Genomic DNA, 17,578 nt, shown 5'->3' with positions numbered 1-17,578 from the left:
CACCTTTTGAATACCAAAGAGTTGGCATTTAGTTATTTCAGAGAAGATTCACATTCTGAAGGAAGATAAGCTGTTACAATTCTAGGTTTTCATTCTGCTCCTTTTTACAACAAGAGGTGAAATAACACAACATTATCTGGTTGTTTAGTCAAGCAACAAGTAAAATAAAAGCCTAGTTCCTCAGACTTTGATTTCTTCATCAATACAGTGAAGTCCCACTGTTGAAAATCCACAATTAGGATCTAATCATTTACTATTTCTCAAATAGCTTTTAAACACCAAGTGATGAATCTCCTCTTCATTCCTGACTTTTCTTTGTGGAGTGATGCTATTTATGTGTTTTGATGATGCTCTGAAGTCTGTAGCAAGTCCTTTGATGGTTGAGCCGGTGTTTTGTTAACAGGATGTTTCCATCTTCTTTTACTGCTTTAAACTTACCAAAAACAAATTTAGAAACTCTCCCTGTTTATAAAGGAGATGACAGTGCTAGCTGATTAAAAGGGGCATAATTTGTTGCCCCACTTATCTCGTGTTGTTGATTAGCTGCAACAGATACTGATGCCAAAACTTTTTATATGAGTTAGTTTGGCACATATGCATGACAGTTCTTCCTCTTGTACCATCATTAGCAGACTCAAACTAACTGGCATTCTGCCACTGGGGAAAAGGAGAATTGTTTTTCACTTAGGGTGCATCTTGTGTTCACCATCTGTATCCTCTGTTTTTAGGGTCTGATCCTGCAAAAGTATTGCAAGAACAGTTAGTTCTCTAACATCTCGTAATGTTGCTGGCAATTAATTATGCCTGTTTATAAAGAGAGAGGTTTTTAAGAGCTGGGGCTTATATTTGTAAGGTGGATTCTGAATATCTCATATAAATCTTGTAATGGTCACCATTTGTTAATAGGATTTGTATTTACAGCCACGTGGAGATCATTGTGGGTTCTTGAAAAAAACACAACAAAAGAGTGTAATATCAGATAGGACAAAACAAAAAAGAGGCAGTTGAAGAGTTAGGACTCAGGTTAGTAACACATAAATGGCATCTTTTCTGATGTTTTTCTGCCCTTCCCAGGGAAGGATATTGCCCGTGTCTAACCTGAATTTTTCATGCTGTGGTTAGGTTTATTGCCCCTGAATGTGTCCATAGTATAATTTAGGTTTGATACAGGCCTCCAGTCTTGCACAACTGACAAAATACTGCAGGTTGACATTATATTGGGCTTGGTTTAGGGCTTGTGTTTCCATGCACACATTTGATGGTGGAAAACAGCTTTTGTTTGGGCCTCCATTGTTATCCCCAAGTCTCGCAGTGGCCGGGGGGGAGGTTTCAAGACCCAGTCTGAGAGCCACCCATGTGCCTGTCGGCAGTGTTCATGTGGGTTGCAAACTTGTTTCTTGCCTTGGCTCAGAATTTCTGCGGCCTTTACCCTGCAGAGTTGAGCAGTTGTGTGGCTGTGACAGGCTGGGAGATTGTCAGCTCTGCTCAGTGTGGCTTGCCACAACCCAAGCCCTTCTGTCCTCACTCTGGGGGCTCGCTGCTGGAATGTGCCCTGCATGTTTTGCCTTACATCTCTCCCAGAGCTGGCCACAAGTACAAAACAACCTGGCTCCTTCCATTACACCTTGTGAGAGCAACCACCTCGCTCACCCATGGCTCACTTCCAAACTGGGATTTAAAAGATTCCTTATAATTTCCCAGGAGCCGAGCAGCTGGACACCTTCCTGAGGCAATGCCTCTCCTCTGGGTTTGAGGAGCTGAGGGGCAGCAGCTCTGTTCATGATGCTGGTGTGGATCCCAGGGATCTGCGGCTGCATCCCACCCCAGTTCCTGCCCAGCCCAGCCCTGTGCTCCTCTTGGCACTCTCCCAGACTTAGCTTGCCACCCAAGGATTCATGATGGGGTCACTGGAAGGCAGCAGGAGGTTTCCAGCTGGGATGGGCAGTAACTTGGTTTGCTTCATGGTTGAGAAGAAAATACTGAAAGGGATTATCCTTTCATAGGTGACTTCTGAGGGAGAGAGATTCAGTAGCTAACTTGGCTGATAGGTGCTGTTTAGTGTGCAATGGACTCCTTAGGTCTTCAGATGAATGTCTGTAAAAAAAAGAAAAAATTTTTCTGATTTTGCTCCAGACAAAACCCAGCATATTCATGTGGATATGCATCACATACTTTTTCCTTGTTAATAATGGGAATAATGTTGTGCACTTTCTATAATATTTATTTGTATCTGGTACACATCACCCTGGGTCAACTTGCAGCAAGTGTATTAAAGTGTTAGATTCTTCTGCTCTCTGCCATTCCAGGAACCTTAGTTATAGCTGCACCTAATCAACCTTCAGTGTCCTTAAAATATACAGTTACAGCTTGTTGGCATAGCAGTTGGTACAAAGATGAGAAGCTGATATGAATTTTTTGTTTCTCTTTACTTTTAACCTCCAAATGAAGGCTATTTACACAGCATTCTTATATGTCAACCAGCTTCACTTGCTACTTCATAGAACTGGAAGTTCAGATATTGCAACTATGCAGAACTGTAATTCTTATGTTACTTGACATTTTAGATGGTTTCAGTGACACAGTTTAATTCAGACTCACTGATGACATCCATCTGTATTTTCACAAGCATAAGGAGTTCTATGAAAACAAAAGAATTTGGTATTGACCTGTACAAAAAAGTTTCAGTTGTAGGTTCTGGATAAAATTCAAAGACAGTAGATGACAATTTACTCAGCCTTTGTGGGTAAAGAAACATTCTGAACATTGAAAACAAATCAGAAAAAGCACAGTCCAAAAATAATGTTTTATGGACCACGGAGCTTTTAACAAAGCGAGCTGGAACTCTGCTTTGGCATAGCAGGACCCTGCAGTTTAGTCAGCAAGAAAAAAAGAGTGCTTTTCAATGCAAATAAATTTAAGAATACAAATCAAAATTTATGGCAAATTGATAATCAGCTTTTCACTGTTTTACATTAAAGAGTTTTTTCCTTACCATATTGTCTTAAATTGCAGAAACTTTACCTCCCATGATCTCTTTGAAACACTTTGGAATTACTCTTCTATTGTCACAAAATGGGGAAAAAAAAGAGTGTTGGACTTGTGTGTTTGATTAAACACTTCTTTAAAGTAACACTTTTGTGTGGTTTCAGCTTTCCTCTTTGGCTTTCACTTGTCATCTTCTGGTTATGTTGTCTATTTTTCCTTTGTCCATAATATTAATTTCAGCTTCCTCTCATTACTGGTTGATTGAATTACTTCACTTACCACTCAGTTGTCTTCTTGCTGTTGTTTATAAACATCACTATAGTTACATGTGATACAGATATGGTTGGCTGGCGAGGGTTATAAAGTCTCACTATAAAGGCTATAATATACAGTAGCCAAAATTTTCTGGGACTCCCTGAGAAGCACAATAAATGCCTTATCTGTAAAGGAACAGGAATAGCTGTTCCTTGGTGTCCTGCATTTCATACACAATTACTGAATTCAAGTGGTTTTCAAATTTTCTATGTAGCAAAAAAAAATTATTGGCGATTATAATGTGTCATCAGATTCTTCTTAGGAATTCTGTCTCCCAGCTTCATTAAGGATTTCACTGATATTGCAGCCCAGTGGAGCCAGCTGGTGATTCTGAGTTTCAATGGGATAGCATCCACCATATGGAGCACCAAAATGCTTTTTTATTTTATTAGCCTGATATTTTAAAAAAATTGAGTAACACCTGTGTAAAGTGTGGCACTGTATTTTGATGTTCATTTTTCTTTGTTCTGGTTACTAATAGAAGCTGTATCCAAAATGAATGTTAAAAGTCAAATAGGAAGAACTCATTTAATCTGTGCCCATTCACTTTTCTCTGAATGGCAGGTTAGTCTCTTCCAGGAGTCCCAGACAGCTCTGTGGCTGCTCTGAGCACAGGAACCATCTCACTGTTTACTGTATAGTAACCTTTAACTTCTGCAGCTCACTGGGGATAAACTTGTGAGAGAGGTCAAGATGTTGCACTGCAAAGATCTTTATCTGTGCTCTGGACTTTTTGTAGTTCTGTAACCACTGTCATTTCAGTAAGATGCCAGATATAAGTTTGTCTTTTCTTTCTACCTTCTCACTTTACAGTGTGCAGCAAACTGATTTTCAGCAAAGCCATTTGGATTATCTTTTATTTAAAAAAACAACAACAAAACAACAAAGCCTTTACCAGTTAAGATGCCATGTAAATTTGTTTTAACAGTTTCCAGCCAGAACAGAAAAATATTGAAATAGCTGCAGATCAATGAAAACTACCTAGGCAGGAACTTGGTAATCTCCATTTGACCTTTTTCTTGCTTGTCTATATATTAAAAAAATACTTGTAGAATGGAAGCAAAAGCAGTAAATTTGCTCTAAAACTGGTATATTCAATATTTTAAAACCCCAGAAGCTTCTGCACAGAAATGGATTAAACAGAAAGAGCTCCTTTCCACTGCCTTCCTTCATCATCATTGTCATCATATACCTTTGTTTTAAGTAGGGTTTTTGTGAATAAGGTGGCTGAAGATAAGAACCAGGACCACTTGATGTAAATGTCCCTTTACACAGCTGGGTGAGTAGAAGAGCTGCAGGGCAGGTGGAAGCCAAGCCTCAGTCTGCAGGAGCGTGGTGATGAGCACTGCAGCTGGGCTCAGCTTTCAGTTGTCTTGGCAGATTTCTAAATGATGCCAGATGATCTAAAGGGTCAAATGGTACAAGGACTGTGCAAATAAGTAAAATTTATTTTGAATTAAGGGACTGAAGGCACTGTTTTTTTCCCATACCTGTTGAAGTTTCTCCCTGTGTAAAAGTTTGGCATGACACCTGACACAGGGTTGTGGGTTTGCTTCCAGTTTCATGGCCAAGAGCCCTGATTTCCCTGACTTGTGGTGGCAGTGATCATGATAGTAGCCACAGAGGGTAAGAATGTCCCTGCAGAAGGATATTGCAATAGTTTCTACAAGTACACATCAGGCCAGAAAAATGAAACTATGAGAGCATTATTGCCTGCTGGAGACTGTAGAAAATCCATAGTGAAAAAGGTGGGTTGATCAAAAGCTGGCCTGAAAATATCCAGTATGCAGTGTATGTCTTTTGCAAAGTGCTTATGCTCCATCTAATGCTAAAGGAGTCATTGAGGAATGAGGGGAGGAAGAATTAATATAAAGCTGAGCTAATTAGCATAGACTTCCTTTACAGTCAGCAGAAAGAGGCAAGCTTACTAAAAGAAAGAAAAGCCTAAAAGCACCCATTCTTTTGTCAGCTGTACAGAAGTTTAGACAGCTAACTCAGAGTTTGGCTGTTGAACAGAGTTCAGATACATGCTTGGATTAATCCTACTCTGGAAATCATTTTCAGTAGACTGCAGTAGACTGTGGATCAGCTTTGACTGCTGAAGTCTACTGAAAGTTTTGCTGCTGTGACACTGCCATGACAAGTTTGTCAAGATCCTGGTCAGCTGACAACCAACTAACTTACCACTCTCCCCCCCTTTTGTTATACAAAATCATGTTATCCATTGTAAATCTCTGCAAAACAGATAGGTGCAGAAGTTTGACCTCTTTGAAATAAGAGAGTCTTCTAAACAGTGCTACAAAGGTGTTTTTGCATCCAGATGGATTTTTTGTTTTGTTTATTCTCATTCTCAAAATACACATCTTTTCAGTCAGTGTGTGTACATAATGTGTGCTTCTGTTTAGTACAGTAATTGTAAACAATTATTCCCTTCACAGAAAAGAGAGTGTGTGATAATTATTTAGCAGCTTCTTCCTTGGAGATCGGCTGTGTGAATCTTTGAGGGACATGATCTAAACTAGAGGTTTCTTAGTAGTTAAAAAACCACAAAATGTTATGGGGCTTTTCCTGGGCCAGATTTTCAGTAGACTGCTGAAACTCTGTTTAAGAGGTACTTGTGGTACATGGTAACAGTCCTTAGGCACTGAAATATGAATGTCTGCAAATAATGACCTAACGACTCTTAGCTGTGGTTGTAATAAAAGTATACAGCTGGAGAGATAAGTTTTAGCATTCCTTGCTATATAGTTGTCCATGAAACTGGAGCCAGCATGAGATGAGGTATTGTCAGGTACTTTTTGTAACTATTTTTAGATTTTATTTTATCTGTGTGTTTTTGTATAACTTAAAAATTTGAAGCTGCAGTCTACATAAACAAGCAGAGTCTGGATCCACTGCATTCATAGTGTGTTTTGCAGGCCCAGTTGAGTTACTGGAGGAGGCTGGATGCCTAAGGCCATTAACCAGCTGTGCAGCAAAGCACCTCTGGTCCCCATCACGCTCTCACCCTTTGCTTTGGGAGCAGTTTTGAGTGTGCCAGGACTGCTCACCAGCTTCCCCATCAGATCACTCCAGTACATACATGCATGCCTGTACCTTCTCCTCATACCAGGAAGATGGTTAGATATTTAAACTGGATTAAGCTGCTGCATAAACGGGGTAAAATTTGCATTTATAGTAATTTAGTATTGCAGTTCTTCTCTTGGTTTAATTCTAAGTTGGCATAGGTGCAAGCCAATTGCCCTTCTCTAATGTCCCTTTTGCTACCTCCTTTTCTCTCTGCTCTCCAGATCTTACTCCTCTGTCCATGTTGCCAAATTTGTCATATCATCTCTTAAAATTTCCTTTTTGCCATTTTCTCTCTGCCTCATTCTGCTGCTTCAGCCTCTCTCCTTCAGTGCCTTCACTGATCCTCTGTGTTGTGAACAGCAGCATTAAAATTAATTTGTATTTGCTTTGATTCCATAATGACCTCACATTAGTCCATTTCCCTGTTAATGCTCTGCCTGCAAAATGCCACTGAGATAATGAACGTCATTACAACTCGTTTTTCCCTAACATAATGCCAGCAGGACTCCAGTTTGTGAAGTACAAGCTGGTTGAACCCTTAGTGAATGCTTGATTTAATTAATGGGAGGACACAAAATGTGCAAGCAGGTCAATATTCCTCTTGGAGACAAAATGATAATTACCAAACCCTACAAGTGATTTGCAAACAGCAGATGGGTATATTTCCTAAACTGACTAATCCAACACTTCAGTAATGCGAATATCTCTTATTACAGCCTTTTGTCGACTGTGCCTCACATTTCAAGATGAAACCTGGTATTTTTCCCTTAGTATGCATATTAAAGATGATTCAGTTCTTTAAAATCACCATCCAAATGCCCCAGGGCTTTGTATTTTCTACTTACTGTGTTGTGGTGCCATTTACACTGCTGTGGTGGGCAGTGTTTTATTTGGATAATGAAACAGTGAGGAAATGGTTCAAAATATGTTTTGCTTAAGCAGTTTATCTTCCTAGTGCAGCTGGAGTTTTTATTTCACACTCAAATGCCCTAGTAAAACATCAGGCACCTTTTTTTTTCTAGTCTGTGAAGCAGCTGAGTACAGCAATAAGAGAATTGGAGTAATTTAGCAAGTATTTATATTCTTGCATAGCACCCTTAACATATAGACGTTCTTTTCTGTCTTCCTTCTTTTTCAAGTCTAATACCACAATACCTGAACATTTGGTATCTTTCCAGTGCCTAACCACAAAAGAGAGAGGAAGATGGCCTTACCCGCAGTTCGCAGATGGGAAGGTGGGACGCAGGGTTGTGGGGGCTACCTGTAGTCTGGAGATGCACAGAGCAGAGGTTGCCATCACACGAGGACTGTCCCTTAGGGCTTTCCTGGGAGTGCTGATGCCCTGCAGCAGGGCCAGGAGTTCTGGTGAGTGGCTGCACTGGTGATGGGTGGGGGCATCCCTGGGGCGGTCTCTGGCAGGAGTCACCCAAGCAACTCGCAGTTTGTTCAGACCAGAGTGCGCAGGGAACAACACTGACCTGGGAACCGGCCCTCAGGTATGTTATAATGTAATTATTTTTCAATGCAGTCGTGTATATTGGCCCTGCCATTGCATGTAGCCCTGTTCAGGTTCCTGTTCATAACCCTGTTCAATGGGGACACAGAGTCATCATAAAGAAACAAGAATACTTACCCTTCTAAAGAGGCATGTTTTCTGTCATGCATTGGCTCCAGACACACTGGGACCTAGTTCCTTGATGAAAGAGCAGCAATTCTGATGAAAGAGCAGCAGTTCTTCTTTTGCCTGTTCACCAGCAGAAACAATCAACAATGGACCTTATAGCTCTTTGGAGTTGTAGAGGCTAATGGCGCACATGGAAAGCCATGCCAAGAGGGATGTTGGTGAAAATCTTCCTGCTCTTATTTACTGTAGAAAGAACAATATTGCTGAGTTCTTTGTCCTTTAATGGTGTGACTCATTTTGAGACTGTTTTTGGTAAAGTTCACAGATGTATTTGAGTATTTGTAGAGAGCTGCCGTATGAGTAAGGCTGGCCAACTGTTTGTTTTTTTGTGTTTGATTTTTTTTGGTGACCAGATGGTTCTGCTTTTGTCTTTTTAACCCCTTGCTTTAACATTTTGTTAGGCACTCTTTCTACTCACCACTCCTCATAAACTATCACAGTTTGTGTAAGAAATATCATAAAAATTAGAGTTACTCTGGCTAGTGATTTGTGTCCAGGGTTGAAAGTTAGATCAAGAGTTGGTGTCTTCCTCCCTCCCCTACTCACTCAGTGCATATCTGCACTTGCAATAGGCCATAAGTTATGTGAGTTCTCCTCGTGTAACTTTTTAGTCATAGTGTTCTATATATTTGTCCTAGTCAGGGACTGGGTCTGTGAGGACACTGCAGTCATCAGATAAAGAGCACCAGACTTCAAAATACTTCAATCTGAGCTAAAGAAGTCCATATACTGGATACATTGCAGATAATTTGTCTATTACTGCAGTATGAGAATGCCATTTTTTTTTCTATTAATTCTCATTATGCTCCCACAGGATAGCAAAAAGCAACTATCCCTATTTTTCGAGTTAGGGAGGAAGTAGAAAAAAAGCCTAATTTACTGAGCTGCAAAATACCGATCAGTGGACTATTTCCAACACCTGAAAGTATTTTTTAATTTTCTGGATGTTTCAAGTGTATAAGTTCTTTTGAAAAAGAACTTCATTTCATTTCAATAGAAGTTTCCATTTCAATAGAAGTTTCATGGCATTTATCAGCAAATATCTCTTTCATGAAGACATTAAAAATCTGGCCACAATACTTCTCTATTTACGTGTGTTTCAAAATCAAATTATAAACGTGAATTCATCTCATGCGACTGCAGAAGCCCCCAACTCAGCATACCATCTTCGACTTCCTTCATAGGCATCAGACAGAAATGTGCACTTTTAGGATGTAATTTCTTTTAAGGATCTGATATCTTTTAATCATGAATTCCCAGCTTCCCTCTATTGACTGCAAAGTAAACCTAGTTCAAAATGTTGTTTCATTCTATAAAGGCTTGCATTTATTTCGCTGAATTCAGCCTCAAGTGATTCATCAAAGACACACAGGATGCCTTGTAGCACAAAAGATTTTACCCAAATCTCCTGGATTCTCAAGCCTCCACCTCATGGACTTTACTGATATATCCAGGAGATTTTATTCACTGCCTTTGCTCTCTGTGAGTCATCTCTTTCCGTTTAGCTGGTTGGACTTCAGCTGAACCCCAGCTGTATACAGTCCTGTATTTGGGAGAAGAAACTAAAAATGTAAGATAAAAAATTGGAGCTGGAGAGAAGTGCTAAAGCGTTTTGAAGAGAGCTTAGTAGTTACCCCCTCTAGAAAAAGGTGTGCTGAATTTAACAGCTGATTTCCACAGAAATTGCTCGTTTTCCCCAGTAATGACATACTTGTTGGCATTTCAAATTGAAGATAACACATTCTGTTCACCTTTGTGAAAGATTTAGGAAAGAAATCCCAATCTCTCTTAAAATTTTAATGTGTTATTTAACTCCATATTACCTTTTGAGAAGATAGGTAAGTTTATGCTGGAAAGCCAAATACAGACCTGGCACAATGACCATCGAATTCACTGTGAGTTCCACATTCTTCTTTAAGGGTTCAGTAAGTCCAATTCATTGTTGTTAAAGCAAATGTTTATTTGTCAGTAGAGAACAAAGCAACCAGGCCCATTTATGGCATTATTGCTGTTTGCATCTTTCCAGATGACAGTAGAGACCAGAATTTGGATTATAACCCATTTAGAATAGACAATTTATTTTTCAATTTTTACTCCAGCTGCTGGAGACTTGCTTGGGAAGAGGCTAATGAAAATGCTCCTATACTTTCCTCTTTAATGTAGATACTTGTCCTCAAAGAACTGAATGCAGGCCAGCAATTCATTTCCTGCCCTAGGCAGCATTTGAATAGCCTGTTATGCCTGTGACACAAATTACTCTCCTATGGGCTGAGCTAGATTGGAAACTGTGAAACAGAGGTAGAAACCTGGCCTCATCTTTATCAAACACATCCTGTCCTAACTATTCCCTTATCACAGTTTTAAAACATGCTTTCTTAATGAATCGTATTGTTTTGAAATGTTGTGTTCCCCCTGATACTTGGTAGTTAAATAATTGTGATTTGGGTTTATGGTAGGTGGTAACCTGCCAGATTGGAAGATTGGCAGCAAAATAAAGTCTGTGTCCTGAGCATGTGCTGTAGACAAATGATGATTGCCTTGAACAGTAAAATGTCTTCTGAGTTACCATTATTTCTTATGTCCTCCTGCCACATTTTTGTTGATTTCTTCATTGACCTCAGATCCTAAAGCACGCAAGGCTAAAGACTGTAAAACTTGCACATCAAAAGTGCACATATTTTTGTTGGAAAATGAAGCTTACCCTTCACAGCCATGCCTGTACACCAGTCTTGGTCCTCTGCAACTGAGGAGATCACCGAGCAAGGAATAAAACTGGGAATCCTTTCTTGGTGATTTTTCAAAACAATAATCATATAAAATTAGTACCATGGCTTTTTTGCATATGATATGGTAGCATACATTTTTCTGTTGGTAAAAGTAGCTGATTCTTGGACTTCTGATATTTCAGGAAGTTTTGGTGAGGAAAGCTTTTCTGTGTATGGGTGAAATATATCTGGCAGTTAAGGTAGTCTCTCTGTTTGGTGACCTTAGCTCTGCTTGTTCAGAAACGAGTTGTGGAGTAGCCAGACAAGACTCCAAAAGCATTTTGGAAACCTGTGCATTTTCTAGGGGTATTTTTTCCATAATGTTTGCTGAGAGGCTGTGGAACAGGCAAGACAGTAAATTGAAGAGTTGCTCTCCAGGAAGGCCTGCCATTTTGAGTGACTTCTTGTACTCCACTGCCAAATTCAAACCCCTACACTTCTTGATCGTGCTCTGACATGACAATGGGTTGGGAAGTATCATTGTAGTTAGAAGAGTTTTCTGTGATTGCTGTCAAACAGCCGCTGAGCATTAGTGCCTCTCTTTCTTCAAGGTTGCATGAAGAAGTCTTGGAGCTGAGACCAACGCTATAGGGACCTGTTTCCCTCCAGAAGCACCAAAAGCAGATGTGTCTGTGGTATCCACAGTCACAGGGCAAGAAGAGAGACTCTCTTCTCCTGTGTCCCAAAGGAAAAGAGATCAAAGTTGTCTTTCTGTTTTAATAGTGAGTTATTTTATTTCCAGACCTTCTGCCTGCTTTAGGGGAAGCCTTTAAGTGAGTAATACAGTGTAGAACCAGACCCAGAATTCAGTCTTTCTTGTATTGACATAGAGAAGCACTCTCTATTTCTCTTTTATCTTTCCAATTTATTGCCCTCTCTTCTCTAGTCTGTCCTGCCTGACCATGTGCTTTCTTCAAGCCACCAAGAACACCCATCTCACTTTTGTCACAGGATGATGTTTTTTGTGCGAACATAAATATTTAGAGAAGTTTACAAAAGATTGAGCTTCACCAAGGCAAGCATTCCTGCTAATGCAGCATGGGACAAGTCAGCAGGGAGCAGGAGCCTGGGCTGGTGTGCACAGCTGTTGCAAGACCAGACTGTGGAACATTCCCTTTTGATTCCCCTGACTTCACTGATCAAAACCAGTTTTGAGGCTGGATGGTTGTTTTTTTTCCAGAGTGAAATCTTTTCCATCAAAACAGCTTCTTCAGTGTGCAGAATTTGTATTGTGAGTCTCTTGTCTCAGTTTTATGGTTGGTATGCAAATTTCTGATGCAGATATGGTGCACTTGCTGGAATAGTGAGAAATAAATCTAGAAAAGTATTAGAGAAGTATTAGAGAAGTATTAGAGAAGTTTCTAGCATGCAACCCAGACCAAAATATTTGGGAGACCTGCCCAAATATAATTGTGCTTTGACAGTTTGGCTTTCACTCTGATCATCAATACCTGAGAAAAATTATGCCAGATTCCATATTAGCATAATACAGGAAGACTTCAAATGAGGAAATCCCATGTAAGTAAGAATGCAAATAAAGATTATAAGACTGCTTGGTTCATGCTGAGTTTTTTAGCTGGAAAGGTAAAACAAACAAATAGAAGTTATTCTGTGATTTATGCAGCCAATAATTAATAAGATTATAGAAATACATTCAAGGCAAATGGGTGCATTTGTGCAAACACGCCAGCATGTATTTCCTTTAAGGATCTGTGTCTGTCTTCACTCTCAAGCACTGCCAGTTTGGCTTTCTGCTCCAGGGGGAAGTGGATTTGCCATACCAGCTAAAATATTATCTACCTCTTGGACAGCTCACAAGTGACACCACTGTGGTGATGATGGGTGAAAAAACAGCTGTCTGGCATGCCTTTTCTTCAGTGCTGCCTTGCTGCCCCTTTCTAGCAAGGCAACCACAGGAAATCCACAGGAAATCCTACCTTCCTAGAAAAATATCCTGCTTCCTCCTAAGGGCGCGTGGAACAGCCAGCTCAACTGGACTGTGGGCAAATTGAAAGAGAATAATCTTTTGTAAGAAGTGGCTCAAGCTTCAGTGTTTGAAACACTGAAAACCACAGTGGACAGAAACCAGCTGGTTGGTCTGATGAAGTGTCAGCGATATTTTGGGCAGGACTGTTGAACTAGATGACCCCTAGAAGCCTCTTCCAACCAATTTTTTCATATTTTGATAATCACAAAAAAAATCATCACAAAATCTAGCATTTTTCTTCTGTCTTTAAAATCTGTGCTTCTCTGATAAACATTGCTAGGCCTTGTATTTGGTTCCATTTTTTGTAAATACTCTTTTTTTTTTGTCCTGAGCTTTTAATTTAAGATGCATATAATTAAAGTACTGTTTTTATTGCGTATTATAAATTTATTTATGCTATTCTACAGGAGTGCAAGAAATTTTTAGGCATTGTCCCAGCAAGCTGATTTTTCATCATTGTAATACTTTCAATATATTCCTGTAACTGAACATGTTTCATGAACCTAAAGAGGTTATATTAAATTTAGTAATAGAATGAGAAATGTGCTTGGGGTTGTAGGTCTTTGATGAGTAGTATGAATGAGTGAATTGAAACTCACTCATCATTTAAATTGCAAATGTAGTTGAAAGTGACTTCATGGTTCACGCTGGAGTACAAAATAATTGAAAAATATTATATATTTAATATCAGAAAGTTATGCTATCTCACACAGCAATTAAAGTAAAAAAAAAAATGCACAGAGGGATCTTGGCAGTTCTGTACTTGGAAATCCTTTAAATCTGTCTGTGAAAACTGTTCATTGGTTTCACGCATTTCCTTTCAGGCAAACCTTTAACTATAGGAATTAGGATCAGAAAAAGGAGTTGCTCTGAGATGATGATTATTTTCCATGATTGTGGTAGCATGAATGAACTACAGGAAGCTTTCCAAACCAAGGAGAGGATATAGTCCACTGTTCCAAAGTATGTAAGAGGCAGGGTAGGGAAGAGGAGGGTTGAAACTACAATATCGAAAGCAATCTGGGTAATGCAAACCACGTATGTGACAAATGACAGCTAGTAGAAAGTGATAGCAATTTTTCTGGAGAAAAAATTATTCTTATTTGGCACAGAATGTGTTTTGGCCAAATGTTTTGGGGGTTTTATGCATTTTTATTTTCAGGATATTATTGCTATTTTTCTCAACATTAATTTTTAAGAGTGGGAAATAAATGTTATATTTTTAAGTCTTATAAGGATTTTTAGGGGGAAAAAGGAAAATTTCAGGAAAAGTCCACATAAAAATGTTTGTGAGATTGCAATTTTTTTTTGCTGGATGGAGAAATATTCAAACTTAATCCTAAATGAGTAAGTCCCATCAAACTGGGAGATGATAAAAAAAAAAGGTTTCTACTGAAAATCTGTATTTTTGTTGTGGAGAAGTTAGAACAGGTAGTTTGGGGAAGACAAACAAAGAAACCAAAAAGCTCAAATGTAGGTGTACAAAACACTACAGAAATATAAAGGTGTTGTAAGTATTATCTTTCCTTATCTTTGTGTCCTTGAGGAGCAGGTTCTTTCTTCCAGGTTTCTTTTCAGCTCAGTGACTTTCTGGGTTGCTGCAAACTCTTTGCAGTCCCTCTGGGTCTCACGTGACCCAGCTGCTCTGTTTTTAGAGGAACATGCCAAAATAACGTGGAACAAAAGCCTGAAACTAATGCCATATGTCACAGCTTGCAGGATGAAAGTCCTCGTTCTACTGATGTCTTTGAGGAATGTGCAGCTATTGACAGAGGAAAGATTTTCACAAAATGACCTGGACAGACCCAAAGCATAAAAAACTAATTCCTGCAAGCAACAAAGTGTGTGTCAGTCGTCTCCCACCACCACTTCATTTTACATCTAATCATTAATTTGTTTTCTGTTCAAATGGTTACCAGCAGTAACTTTCCAATTTCTGAGGTAATTAGGAAAGGGCTCTTTTAGCAATGTACAATGTCTTTCCTTGTTCCCTGCTCATTAGAAGAATTACTGCTTAAGACTAAGGAAGCTTTTTAAGATTGACTTAAATGATGATTTGAGGGGAAGCTGAGAAAGTATGTAGAGAGAAGCGTGATGGAGCCTCTCCCATGCAGATTTGAGTACATGCCACTCTGCTATCAAGGTCTCTGATGGGCACACCAAGCTCTGCAGTGTATTTTTGGCTTCAACTTGTGTAATCTGTCCTTATCTAATCATATCTTGAGGCTTAATAAACAGAATTGCCAGGTCTGGATGTCCTGACAATTACTCTCCCCAGCTGGTAAAAGGCACGTGGAATATTTAGACCAGCATTTGTTTCTATTTTCAAAATTTGCTACATGACTGTAGCATTACAGAAGACAAGATTTTAATAAACAATATGTTTCCTTAAGATAATGGCTCTGATTTGGGGGTTTTGTTTTTTTGTTTATTTTTCCTTTGCAGGAAGAAGGTATTGTGAAGGAAATAGACATCAGTCATCATGTCAAGGAAGGTTTTGAAAAAGCAGATCCTTCTCAGTTTGAGCTGCTGAAAGTATTAGGACAAGGCTCATACGGAAAGGTAATTTTTATTGTCATCTAATCACCCAAGGCAGCACTGAAAATGTTGTGTCCTTTCTCTGAGTTCATTTACATTGCTGACATTGTCCATATATAAATTATATTGTAAAGGCAGATAAGGAAAGCCCTTCTCTCTTCATTTTAGTCATGCTTCAGTCTTTTAGCTGGGTTTCTGCAAATGAACCAGTTTAGAAAACAGCAGCTATGGCTCTGGACCTGGACCAATGAGCACAATGATTGTTAGTCAAGCATCACTGTTTACACACAGTGATAAACTATATTTATGGATTATCTATCCACCAGGGAGGTGAGTGTGCCACTGCTGCTTGGTTGGAGGGTGTAAATAGGAACATTCAAAGACTTAAATAAGTTAGCTGCACAGTTCCCACTGAGGGCACCCTCAAGGACATTTCCAAGTCCCAGATTTCTGTTTAGTTCACACTCAGAGGCTTTGTAAACTCCTGGAGATAAAGCCCAGTGCAGAATACAGTAATCATAGCAAGAGCATGGGGGAAAACCCTGCCTGTATGGGGTAACCACAAGCTAATTTGTGGAGAAGTAACATTTGCCACATATCTTAATAATAAGAATTTTCTTAATTCCAAAGACAGTTCTTCAGCAGGGCATGTTGGTTGAAATGAGAACCAGAAGGAAAGATGGTGAGAAAGGAGGAAAAGTCAATTCAGCCTTAAAGTCTTTCTAAGTCTTTCTAGTCTTTAAATAAGGCATTGAAACCTTTGGAAGAGTGAACCTAGCTGAAACTAGGCATCAAAGTCCTTATATTATTCTGTAGAGTTTTAAGGACATATTTTCTAATCAGAACCTTTATTTTTATTCCTAAAGGAAGCTATATTAAGAGTGTTTATCAACTTCCTGGTTATTCTAGAATTAAATTGATAATTAAACCTATTAGAAGTTCCCTGAGATGAGAGATATATAGAAAGTTAACATTGAATACCAAGTCTTGAACTCAATAATTTCTTCAGAGCACAGTATATTTAAGTTTTAAATATTAAATGAATACAAAAAAGCAAACTGATCAAAATTAGGTTTACTATGGGACTCAGTGTAAGAAGGTGAAGAACAACAGAAATAAACATCTTTGATAAAAGTAACAGAGTCGGAATAGTTGGTTTTCATGCATAGGCAGTAAAGATTTTAGGAATGGTTTGCTGGTTATCTTAGATTGTATTGATGTATTTTCAGTACTGCTCGAGTTGGCCTTCTAGCCTTAGGCATTTTATAAGCAAAATGCCTGGTCTGTGCAACCACTTCCCAAAAGGAAATCTGATTTCTTCAGTGGAAGTGTGGACAGTGTACCTGTCTGGAGCTGCATGTAATTACAAATCACTTTCCATACCTTATGTGAGAAACATGGTAAACTCCCTGGAGCAGCAAAGACGTGGGGAAGAGAGGCTTACTCTGTGTTTCTTATGCAGTCCCCAACCACCTACATTTTCATCACCTTTGTATTTGAGCTAATGGTTCAAATCTGTGTCTCTGAGGATGCAAACCATTAAGTTTTCAAATTATTCACTCAAGAACTAAATTAGAGAAGATGTCTTGGTGTCAGAGGGAGTGCCCCCAACACTCTGGAGACGCAGAGCACTTGCTTAGCTTTTTATCAGGCTTTGGGTGATGCACCAATTGCACAGCAAAGGGACTTCTGCTAGTTCAAGTTAACCTTACAAACATATCAAACTAGAAAATTGAAAGTCGTGCTCAGCCACATGCACATGCTATTCTGGCAAACTCGTATAGTTCTGCTAATATAATCTGTCAGTTTAGCACTTCAGGGTTACTCGGTGATTTCAAGAACAATGGGTAGCATTACATTTAAGAATAATCAGAAAGGTGACATCATTTTACAATACAACACATTTTCATTTGTTCTGTTCCTTTCTGGTTTGGTGGTTATTTTGATGTCCTCTGAAATAGAACACAGTGTTCGTGACTCATCTCTTTTGGAGGGAATGCAGGCAAGTGCCCTGTCCCATGCTACAGTGAACAGCTGACTAGTGACCGGTAATGGAAATTGATAATTTTTGCTTATTACAGCAATGTGGATATTACAAGCTTTGCAAGATCATAGGGCAGACAAGATATTTCTACAACTGCAGCCTAATATTTCTGCAGATGCACTATGCTGTGCTGTTTTATGTGCAGTGCTGCTGAAAACCATTATCTTAAGGGTTTGGATTTTTGGTTTCTT

The 17,578-nt window shown here is 39.1% G+C and overlaps 1 protein-coding gene across 2 annotated transcripts in view; it reads left to right on the top strand.

The window, feature by feature from the left end:
• RPS6KA2 (ribosomal protein S6 kinase A2) overlaps positions 1-17,578 on the top strand; it is a 274,831-nt gene that overhangs the window by 163,624 nt on the left and 93,629 nt on the right. For both annotated transcript variants that reach the window (XM_058021118.1, XM_058021119.1), the window contains one exon: positions 15,251-15,367. In XM_058021118.1, the coding sequence (XP_057877101.1) occupies positions 15,251-15,367 (117 nt within the window). The remainder of the gene's footprint in view (positions 1-15,250; positions 15,368-17,578) is intronic.

Source organism: Melospiza georgiana, chromosome 3 (assembly GCF_028018845.1).
Source record: "Melospiza georgiana isolate bMelGeo1 chromosome 3, bMelGeo1.pri, whole genome shotgun sequence".
Taxonomy (NCBI): Eukaryota; Metazoa; Chordata; class Aves; order Passeriformes; family Passerellidae; genus Melospiza; species Melospiza georgiana.
This window is presented reverse-complemented; position numbering and strand designations above follow the sequence as displayed.